The sequence below is a fragment of the Cheilinus undulatus genome, linkage group 10 (genome assembly GCF_018320785.1).
Source record: "Cheilinus undulatus linkage group 10, ASM1832078v1, whole genome shotgun sequence".
Taxonomy (NCBI): domain Eukaryota; kingdom Metazoa; phylum Chordata; class Actinopteri; order Labriformes; family Labridae; genus Cheilinus; species Cheilinus undulatus.
The window spans coordinates 2301004-2313264 of NC_054874.1; the positions used below are offsets into that span (position 1 = coordinate 2301004).

The following is a 12261-nucleotide window of genomic DNA, read 5'->3' on the forward strand; positions in this document are numbered from 1 at the left end:
ATGTTAAATTTTAAGGAAATTTTGATTTTTTTTTTTTTTTTATGTCAGTAGAAAGTGAAATAAACATTTCAGTTTAAAACCACTGATTGTGGGCCTTTATAAATTATTATTAATCGATCAATCTTCACAGCCATAGCCGCTGCATGGGCGGCCTTTGTCTTGCACAAAAACCTCAAGTTTGGTCAGTGTCTGCATGAGGACGTTTGTGATTTTTCAGCTGTTCAGATTTGAAAACAAACATTTCAGTTTAAAACCACTGATTGTGAGGCCTTTATAAATTATTATTAATCGATCAATCTTCACAGCCATAGCCGCTGCATGGGCGGCCTTTGTCTTGCACAAAAACCTCAAGTTTGGTCAGTGTCTGCATGAGGACGTTTGTGATTTTTCAGCTGTTCAGATTTGAAAACACTTGCGTAATTATTTCTGAAGATTTTAAAGGTTTTCGTTTTTTTCAAACATAATCCACGTCAGCGTCTCCCTGCAGCCACAGTGATGTAAAACAAATCCACCACTGCTCCTTGACCTTCCTGCATCCCTTAAAAAAGTGCGACACCCATGTCGGGGTAAAAATACCCTCTGCCATAGAAATATGTATGTATTAATGTATCATTCCAATTTTTTTCATAACATCAGTAACTTCATTCCTCTCCATATATAGGATACTCATTCTGTTTCAAAATGTTAACCCCTTAAATGCCCATTTTATGATTAGAAGTTGATTATTTTCAACCCTCTGTTGATTTTATCTACAAAATTATTAAAATTAAGAGCACAGAAAATTTTTCCACATGTTCCAAATAGGGTCTTTAACCACAATTTTCACCTCTGTGATTAATAAATCTGACAGCATTAGTACAGTTGTGTTTGGGCTATTTTGTTTGAGTTTAAACAATAGAAATAAAAAATATTGGTGCTAAGTTTGACCACACTGTATCACCTTTTTTATTTAAAACAATATTTTACTTTTTTTAGGGTCAGTCCTGGGAGTTTCGGTTTTCTTAAAGCTAAGCAGGGGCAGCTCAAAGGACATTTTTTTATTATTATTATTTTTTTATGTTTTATTATTTATTTTGGATTTATTTTGGCCCTTTTTATGCCCTTATTTGATAGAGGAAGGACAGTGGATGGACTTGGAAACAGAGAAGAGAGTGGGGAGAGACATGCAGTAAAGGGCCACAGGCCAGGCTGCCCCCGTACATGGGTAGCGCCTTACACCACTCGACCACCTGCGCGCCCACTCAAAGGAAAATTTTGACCAACAAAAGCTCTTTAGGGTGGCCTGTGAGTGAAGTAAATTTAGCAAAGTGCCGACTTTTGTGTCCTTTAAGTGGGGAAAAATGTCGAGTGCCCTCTGGGTTCCTTTGTATGGGTCTTCTCATGATCACATGGGACGTCTGCGTTTTTAATCTCGTATGAATCGACCATGTCTGTATTTTACAAAGTAAGCATTTCAGAGCAAATTACCGACCATATTGCAGCACACAGGGGAAAATTATCCCATATGAATTAGCATCTCTGTAATTCAGGGTGCTAATTATGTTTTTTTTTCTGTCCTTGTGGCTTTTTCTGCTCCTTTTGCCTATCACAGAGAATAATACAGGCTGTGAGGGACTCTGTTGACAAGGTTTAACACATATGGGTTATAAACAGTGCTTCTCTTTCAGTTTATTTCAGCTAATATGAGAAATGACTTTATATAATTACTCTGCTGTCCCGCTGCTCTCTTCATATGTGCAGCCTTTATGCTCTGCTTCCTACAGCTTCTGTTTGCAAGCGCCTGATCTGACATCAGGATTATTCAGCCGTGCATTTCATGCACAAAACAATTTAGGATTTGAAAATGTGTCGCTCAACACATCCCAAATTTAAAGAGCGTAGAATAACATCAACAGCATCACCTGTATAAAAACTGTTAACAGGAGAGGTTCATATTTAACATCAGACTCCTTTTCTCAGACATTAACAGGAGGGATGCTCGACTTTCTCTCTTCCTCTTTCTGATCAGCCGCAGATTCACACTGATGTGACCTCGATGCCTAACAGAGGTCAGGGGAGATTGTTCACCAGTTTATTCATCAAGGACAGCTCAATACAGATCTAACAGTTTTAAGATAAACAGAAGCAAAAAAAAAAAAAACACACTCAAGCAGATGTTGATCAATGGAAACTGTGGTTTACACTCTGTAAGGGACACATACGCCTCGTTTCCAACAGGTGGTCTGGTTTGATTCAGTACGGTTTGGTACGCTAAACCCCAAAATAGTTAGCGTTTCCACAGACACCTGTACCCTCACTTGGTGGGAAGGCTGTAAGGCATGAATGTGAAGTCACAGTCAGTGTGAATCTGCTGGTCAACAGCTTTATTTCAGCTGAAAGTGCTTTTTAAATAAATAACTACATCTTAATGATGTTAACCATGGTCAGTACAGATCCTCAGCTGATGGAATACATGTGCAGAAACGTTTAGTCATAACGGTACATTAATATGTGAATTTATCTAGTCTAGAACAGTTTATATGACATAATATTAAAGTTTATAGCTGTACTGTGAGAATTCGCCACATTAAAATAAACTAAAGGTTAAACTGCAAACTAGATTAAGTCAGAAATCCTGGGTGTGCTGATCTTGTTTTAAAATAGGCTGCAGCCTGAAGTTTTACAAGCACATTCAGCAACCACAGAGTGATGTTTTCAAAGGTCACCTAAAGTAAGAAGTAGATGAATAACTAGTTACAGTTCAGAGAATCAACTGTTCTATAGCTTCATATTCACAAAACGTCAGCATTAATTTAGTTTCACATCCATCACAGATAGACTAGGCTGATGTGAGCCTTCAGGCTCTGCTTTGTGTTCTTAAAATCAGGTCCAGATCAACGTCAGGAAACTTGATTTGTGGCCAGATATTAATGCACAAACAGTGTTGATCTCTGTGGGTCCAGATATCCCAGATTTAAGCAGATATTAGTCTGTTTTTTCTGGTTTTCACTGCTCCTAACAGAGCAGACTTGCATGTTTTGCAGCCCGTAGCTGAGCAGTTATGTCGTGCTGACGTGACCTCAGCCTAACCCTCTATTTTTGTGTGTGTAGCTCCACCTTTTAGGGATGGATAGGTAAGATTGGTACCCCTATGGAAGGGTTTTTTTGGGACCCTTTCCAACTTTTGCTCAATGGAAATGCAAAAAAAATGTATGCCTTGCTGTACCAAACTGAACCGAAACGCTTGGTGGAAACGACCTTATGAAGGACACAACACCTGCAATACGCCATATGCACAAGATAGCATTTTCTATCTATTATCTATACTGCTTATTCTGCTTGGGGTCATGAGGGGCTGGAGCCTATCTCAGCTGTTACTGGGAGAGAGGCGGGGTACACCCTGGACAAGTTGCCAGTCAACTGACAATTCTTCTGATGATTTCTTTGGTGGTGGTCGGGAGCTGGAGAGCAGAGAACCCAAGCATGCACAGGGAGAACATGCAAACTCTGCACAGAAAAGCCCTGTTTAGGAAGGGAACCAGGAACCTTCTTGCTGTGAGGCAACAGCGCTAACCCCTGCACCACCGTGCAGCCCACATTTCTTTTATTTTATGAATTTTAGAACTGAATATTCACATGCATTTTCACTGCTGCAGCCACAAATCACAGTCATGTTTACCTTGAGAAATGTCTGTAATTTTAAGATCTTTACAGACGTTGCAAATGCAGCGCACCAAACACTGACGTCAGGGGGTAATTCATAAATTATCAGAGGTCCACAGGTAATAATAGAACCATGCAAATAGTGCTAAAGGGGCCTTTTGTGCCCTCTAAGTGGGCCATTACAGAGGTGTAGCTGGTTTCATGAAGGATGTTCAATCTGAGCCTGGGTTTCTAACTACTCCACCATAAATGATGTATGTATGATGACTGTTTATGCACTGGGGCTCTGCTGCATGCTGCGGGTGTCTCTTTTATAAAATTCACCCTGACCCTCAAACATCCTGAGTCTGCCACTGACTAATTAAGGAAATAAAAACAAGGTAAATTCTGACTCGTGTGTTATCTTAAGCAGTACTGAATCATGCATTTTTTTGCCCCTCCTGGCTCTCTGTAGTTGACTCTCTCTCCTTGCCTGCAGCAAAGCCAGGTCACAAATCCTTAAGTAGGCAGCTGGTTTGAGTTGCCACAAATCCTCTGCACCCAATTTCCATTGGGCAGGAGTTTATTTTCCACACTCGCTGCTCGCCCTCAGACGGGAGCTCTGTGCATCTAATCTCCGTCCTCTTGATACGACTCATCCAACACCACTTCTCGGGGCCAAGCGAGCTCTGTAGAGCAGACAGACGGCCCCGCTGAGTGCTGGACTGCACTGCCAAATCCAATACTGGGTTTGATTCTCCCTTTTGGGAGTGTGAGTGTGAGTTGGTCGCCTGTAATGTCTCCTGGCATTTTCACAATCCCTCACAATGTCCTCACTTCTATTTTGGGTAGACTTCCTTCCTGCTTCCTGTTTTTTTTTTTCCTCACCCAAAGGGGTTCAAAATAAAACGCTGTCAATCAAAAACTGCCTGCCTGGCCTCGACCCCGAGTCTCTCTTCCTCGTTTCCCCCACGTTTCCTGGAGCCTTCTTTTTAACATAGATAACGAGTCCTGAATCTAAACTATCACACAAAGAGGGAATATGTGACACAGACCCCTGGATCAATCTGTTTCCTGTACCCACAATTTCACACCAACATCTCTCCTGAGTTTGTGTGCACCCAAAGCCTGCTAATGTCCCAAAATAACCTCATTACTCAGCACTTTGATTCCCCTGGTTAAAAACTTAATAAATACATCTTTGCTTGACTCCACTGCTTCATTTCAAAGACAGTTTTTGCACCTCTTTGTTCTCTTTTTGACTTTGAGGGTGTTAATTGAATTCTCATTTTATTTTCCCTGCATGCTCCATCACTTCACAGATATTTTTTCATTTACTTTTCTTAAACATGGCTCTGATTCTGCATCTTACAAAGGACAGCTTACCTTGTTAAATGTCATGTTAAGGTAATAAAAGCAATGAAAGCTGCGTAGATAAACGGTGCAATTTCCAGCTAATTCAGGCACAACTCATTTAGAAGTCAGGCCGACTTTTAGCCTGATCTTTTGTCGTTTTTCGGCGGTAAACATGGAGAAACGACGGCCATGGAAGGCCCAATCAGCAGCTTATTTCTTGCAAACATTTCCTTTTCTAATCTTTATCTCTTTAAACAAACATTCTGATTGTGCAAACTCTGTCAAGTAGCATGTTGTCTGCAAAGCAAAGTTCTCAGACTCTGGAGGTGAAAGGACGAGGAGAATGTTTACTAGAGGGTCACTAGATAATCCAACAGCGAGTTAAACCATGACACTGATTTTGTGACTGAAAGGAAACATGTAAACATGTAAATTAAATCCTTCAGCTGAGATTTTTCTTCAGTTCTGGGAAATTTTTAACTAATGTTAATTTGCACCAAGTACAATCTCACTTCCAAAAAAGTTGGGGCGTTGTGTAAATAAAAATGAATGCAATGATTGTCAAATCTCAGAACATAATCAACATATCAGCTGTTGAAACTGAGACATTTTACCATTTCATGAAAAATATCAGCTCATTTTGAATTTGATTACAGCAACACATCTCAAAAAAGTAGGGACATGGCAGCAAAAGGCTGGAAAAGTAAGTGATACTGATGAAAAACAGCTGGAAGAGCAGGTGGAAACAGATGATTAAAGACTAGGTATAAAAGGAGCCTTTTAGAGAGGTGGAGTCCCTCAGAATAAAGATGGGCAGATGTTTACCAAAACCTTTCTAAAAGATTTCAGAAAAATGTTCCTCAACATAAGATTGCAATGCCTTCTGGAGATCTGGAGAAATCTCTGTGAGCAAAGGACAAGGCTGTAGGGGCCCTCAAGGGGCCACTGATTTAGGGTGCTTTCACACTAGGGGCCCAGTCCCGGATCTGAGTGCACTTGAGCCCAAAGTCTGGTTCGTTTTGCAAATGAACTGCGCCTGGGCATCGGGCTCGGGTCCACATGGGGAGGTGGTCTGCCAGCATCTTAAAAAGTGATTCCTACAGGATGGACTTTTTGACGGGTCTAAACAAAAACAATCTTCACTCGGGTCATGACGCCGGTTGCCATGGTAGCTTCTTCTTCTTCTTCCTTCTCCTTGTGCATGTGCTGTGTGCATACAGCCACCTGCTGTTTCAGAATGAGTAAATACATAAGTGGGCCCGGGCACAGATCGATGTTGCTAGTGTGAAAGCACGCCGGTGGGGGAGAGGGGGAGGGGAGGAATCCCCCCGTGGCGCGGTTCGAAACAAATGGGCCTAATGTTAAAGCACCCTTAAACACAGGCATGATGCTGTACTGAAATCACTGCATGGGCTCAGGAATATTCCAGAAATCAGTGTCTGTAAACACAGTTGGCCGTGCCATCCACCAATGACAGTTAAAGCTGGATCATGGAGAGAAGAAGCCGTATGTGAACAGGATCCAGAAACACAGCCGTCTTCTCTGGACCAAAGCTCATTTAACATGGACTGAGGAAACATGGAAAACTGTTCTGTGGTCAGAGGAAACCACAGACGGCGTGTCCTGTGGACTAAAGAGGAGAGGGAGCATCCAGCTTGTTCTCCTGGCTCAGTTCTAAAGCCTGCATCTCTGATGGTATGGGGTTGCATTAGTGCCTATGGCGTGGGCAGCTCTAACATCTGGAAAGGAACTATCAATGCTGGAAAGTAGAGAGAGCTTTTAGAGCAGCCAGACAACGTCTCTGTCAGGGAAGGCCTTGACTATTTCAGCAAGACGATGCTAAACCACATACCATATCCATCACAACAGCATGGCTTCACAGTACAAGACTGGGTCCTGAACTGGTCTGCCTGCAGTCCAGACCTTTTGCCAATAGAAAACATTTGGAGCATCAGAAAAGGAAAAATAAACACAAAAACCTCAGTCTGATGACAGCTAATGCACTGATGAAGTTCAATTCATTCATAAATTCTTTAAACAAATGTGAAACAAAATGATGAAGAGGTCAGAGCGAACATAAACGAAGATCAAATCTGTCCTATCCTGCAAACACTGTTGGTCTCTATTGAAGACAATAAACCTTTAACTGATAAGAACAAACCTGAGAGGCTCTTGAACACAGCTCAAGGCTGCCAACATCTCTGTTCCCTTGTTTATAAAGACTTCCTCCTCCTTCTGAGAAAAGGAAAGTCCAAGGACAAACTCCTGTTAGAAGGCCACGTTTTTCAGCACAAACTAATGATGTTTTTTTATTTCTGTTTCTCTCCTCGTTAGCTGCACGGAGAGAGCACTGCCATGAGTCTGCTGTGATAATGGTGAGTTATGGCACTCAGTGTCTACAGCTTTTCCCTGACGGTTCCACATGAACGTTCCCGGGGGAAACGCTGGAGTCTGCAGCACCCTGTGTAATTACCTTTTAGCACAGAGGAGGGAAGAGACTTATTCTGCTCTGTCATTGTTAGTGCAGGGAGAAAAAATACGCAACACAGACTGGGACAGCGCTAATCCTGACTCCAGCTGGTACTCCTGTTTTTGACTGTGTTCATATTTCTACTGTAGTATAACTGTCTGCTTTGAACTGAAAAGTAGTTTTGATTTATCTGTAATAATATAAAAAGCTACAGTCTAAGCTCATCAGTACTGAATAGTTTTATTCAGATTCAGATTCAGATTTATTACCTTCTATAAAGTATTAATAATCAAATTTAATATAAATCATAATTAGTAATCCATATTAAATTGATCAATTAAAGGTTAATCTAGGGCACAGATGTCAAACTCAAGGCCCCGGGGCCAAATCCGGCCCATGGAATGATTATATCCGGCCCGTGAGATCATATCATATTTGTGTTATTACTGGCCCACATGATAAAACTCAACTTTATTATTTAAAATATCCGTGTTAAGCCATAAAAATCATAAAAAGTAAAGAGTAATAAAAATCAGACAAAAGTCAAGAATGTGGGGTTAAAAAAATTAATTTGTGTTTTATTTCATTTTTTAAAATTTTGCATCTCAAGATTACGCACCAAACTTATGATTTTAACTTTTCAGTTCATACTTTGACCTTTCAACTCATAATTTGGACTTCTACCCCCATATTTTGACTTTTAAACACATGATTTCAATTTTTATCTCATATTTTGACATTTTAAATTCATAATTTTTACTTTTTATATCATATATCACCTGTTACACTCCCAATTTTGAACTTAAATAATATTTTTAACTTTTTAATTCATCATTTTGAATTCTAGCTCATATTTTCACATTTTTAACTCCCAATTTTGGCTTTTTAATCCCAAATTTGGAACTATCAAACTCACAATTTAAAATCTTAAGTCCTATTTTGACTTTTAAACTCATGATTTCAAATTTGATCTCATATTTTGAACTTTCAAACTTACGATTTTGAATATCTCCTTGTATGTTTGCTCTTTAAAAACATAATTTTTCTATTTTTAATATTATATCGAATTTTTACTTTTTTGAATTTCCAAATGATTCATCATCAGTGCTGATTTTTTCATATTTTATCACTGGTGAAAATGAGGTTGACAGTTTAAGGTTGTGTTGACCCTGTTTGGGCCTCAGGTTAGACCTAAATCCAGAATCCAGCCGCTGCTGTGATTGAGTTTGACACCCCGATCTAGGGCTCCAAAACTTTATAATGCCCAAGACAACCAAATAGCATCAGCAAGGCTGTTCTAAGCGTGCTGTATCAAAATTTATCAAGATTTATCAAATTAAATAATCAAAATGAATCTCTGACAAAGCTGTCTGAAAAAATGACCTCCAAAGAAAAAGTGTTCCTGCGACTCAACGTGCCCCGGGTTAGGGGTAAGTTGAGCCTGTGCTGCGTAAACTGAAAGTCTGGGTTTAAAGGTGTTATCAAATCTTCACAGATCTGAACTTGTCAGAACAAACCACCACTTAGTTGAAGATCACTGGCCAATCAGAGCAGTCATTCTATACACAGTCATTAAGGTTATGGGGTTATAAGACCTGTTGATCCCTCCTTGTAGATCCTCCAGCCTTCAGAGGTTGAGGAAACTTCTTCACTTGGATGTAAAGTTTATGATGCAGAAGATTCTATGAATAAGACAATAAGAATAAAACATGTCCCACATTTGAAGATAAAGCTTGTGCTGGACTGTGGCATATTCTAGTCTACACTGGAGGGTTTTACTTACGTTAAAACACCAAATATGAGGTTTACAAAGATGCCCATAGTAATACTGTTTATATATACTGATTCAAACCCACTCTTTAACTTCAGCTGCTTTGATAATCCTTCTATAATATCCTCTCTGGCTCATTGTACAGAGCTGGTTCAACTAGAACGTGCTCCTTCTGGTATCTTGTTTTTGGCCTTGGGCAGGAGTATAAAGTCCCATTGACACTTAGAAATAAACATTTAAAGATGAATACAGCCGTGCTAATGAGGACGAGTCTGTTTCCCCATCAGTCAGTCCTATCATCTGTTAGCAACACGACGACAGCCTTCCCTTCTGTCTTATCTGATCACTGCTCCCATCTCAGCACTGAAGAGTGCTTCTTCCATCTGCAGCGAGAGGCAAGGGCACAGAAATATTTTTATTAAATCATTAAACCCTCAACGGTTTTAACACTTATGTGATAGCAGGAAGTGGCCTTGGGTAGGGGGCTATTAAACTGCCGGAAGCAGAGACAAAGTACACAGGAATGCACAAAGAGGAGAATTAAACATACTTTTAGAAATGTCGCCTTGAAAAATAAGATATTACAGCTTAAAATAATCATAGACTTAACCCTCACTCCCTTGTAATTTTTAGCTCATCTGTCCTTGTTTGTCCATATTCTGGACATACAGAAAACTGTTAATAAAACACTCTTTTTTCATCTTTTTTAACTTTCACTGACTCAGACCTCTTCGACAACTTCAACCCTGACCAAAAAAAAAAAAAAAAAAATTCCATTATGCACCCTTTTTATCCCAGTTATTGTCCACTATGCCTGTGACTGTGATTCAGTGAGATAGCGTCCATGCTAAACAGATGAGTCTATCGGAGCGAAAACACGCCAGTTTTACTATCCTTTTCCTCCTCTACTTAATCATATGCGAGTGAATGCATTTGTTCATGTTAGGTTTATTTTATGTACGGGCATAAAAAAATCAGAGGAAATATGTAGGATATGAACCATGAACATGTGCATTTCCACCGCTAACCACAATGTGACCATGATTATGCTAATTACGCCCATATATAAATTTACTGCATATTTGAGATATGATATATTCTCTCCTATTGATTGAAAGGACCTGTGCATCCTCATGCATGTCCATCAACTTGCTATGAAGTGAGGGCAAAGTTGAAATTGTCCACATGTCCCCCTTTCTTAGTCCCAGACTGCAGAACCCGGAAGTAGCTTTTTCGACTGTAAACACTCCACTTACGGCATGTCCTGCTGTAAACATAGATGCAGATTCTCACCCGAGCACACATGTAGGAGCACACAAACTTTTCCTTACACATGCAGCCCACTCCCAGACAACCATATCTAGTGGCACGAATGGTTTCATTTAATTCTGATAATGTTTAGTGGGTGAAATAGTGCTTCAAACTCTGAGTCCATGGAAGAAGCCCTGCATGTGCGTTGCTGAAGGGGTTAGAATGGTGCGCTGGCACCATCTGCTGGATCACTGTGGAATGGTGAAATTTAGAGCCCGGGTGATCGAGTGACTGCATAGAAAAGGTTGCTATATGTTGTTTTGGTGCTATAGACACAGAGTCAAAAAAACTGTTTTTAATGGAAGTCTATTGTCCAGATTTTGGACAAACAAGGATGGATGGAACTATCTGGCGTCAGTAGAGTTCTATGGGCAACACATTTTTTTTCATATGAAGAAAAATAATATATTTGGCCAAATTTGATGCCTCAATCTATAAAAATGTGACTATCAACTCAAAATAATGATGATAAAAATTATGAATGTCCTCAAAATGGACATAGTAGGATCTGAGATTAACTCAGTATACTAGTTAGCCTTCCTGACTTCCTCCACCTGGTTTCTCAACTTCACTTCACTCACTGAATTACTGCAAAGCTTCCATACATTTCTTGTTGACTAATTTACCTTATTGTACCTGTTTACTAAATTATTAACTTTATTCTCCAACTTACTACTTACTGTTTTACTCTGCTAACTTTTCTTCTTTGATACGGAGCTATTATTGTTGCAAAACTTTTGCAAATACATGCAAAGATCCACGAATGCTTACATGGATTTGCAAATGTGTAGACCAATTTGTTAGCTGTGGTTGCAGTTGATTCTGGTTGGGAAAACTTACTCTTTTTGATTTATGTTGTTAAAATACTCAAAATACAAGACATCGATTACAACTGAATTTGCCTCTCAATTGGCTGTCGATACACATGTGACTTTTGCAACTCTTCTGCCGTACATGATACGCAAATGTATACTCTGATCTAAAAGTGTAAACACCCTGGGTGTTGTTGCCCTGAGTGCAGGCTCACAGGTAAGGCTGCCTGTCTCATAGCATATGCATCACATAGACCAGTATTCAATGCTGAGTGGGCAGCAGTTTAGACCCAATTAAATCTTTTTACATATTTGCAAATCTTTGCATGCATTTGCAGACCTGTGCACACTCTTAAGGATTTGTGCACACATTTGCAAATCTATCTATGCATTTGTAGATTTGTGCACAGATCTGTGTACGCATCTGCGATAGTTTTGCAACGATAATAGCTCCTTACTTTACATTTTATTTACTTATTTGCTTGCTAAACTCACTTTACTGACTTATCCACTGACTTGCTGACTCACTTTACTCATTTGTTAATTTTCTAACTTAATAACTAATTTACATACTAACACTTTATTTCCTTCCTTCCTTACCAATGTTAATTTTATCATCTAACTATAACTAAAAATGTTAGTTGGTAAGGGGAAGAAGGGGCTTAGTGACAGAGGAGGCCAGGAACCTGAGGGTCACTCTGACTGAGCTCCAGAGATCCTGTGTGGATATGGGACAAAGTTCTGGAAGGACAACCATCACTGCAGCCCTTCACTGATCTGGGCTTTTATGGAGCTATTATTGTTGCAAAACTATTGCAAATGCAACAAAGATCACAGATCTGCAAATGTGTAGATAGATTTTAAAATGTGTGCATAAATCTATAAGTGTGTGCACAGATCTGCAAATGCATGCAAATATA

General features: G+C 39.7%; 1 protein-coding gene across 3 annotated transcripts in view; it reads left to right on the forward strand.

Annotated features, from left to right (window-relative positions):
- Positions 1–12261, forward strand: part of LOC121516594 (cytokine-dependent hematopoietic cell linker) — a 133288-nt gene that overhangs the window by 106043 nt on the left and 14984 nt on the right. For all 3 annotated transcript variants that reach the window (XM_041797955.1, XM_041797956.1, XM_041797954.1), the window contains one exon: positions 7312–7352. In XM_041797955.1, the coding sequence (XP_041653889.1) occupies positions 7350–7352 (3 nt within the window). In that variant the 5' untranslated portion in view covers positions 7312–7349. The remainder of the gene's footprint in view (positions 1–7311; positions 7353–12261) is intronic.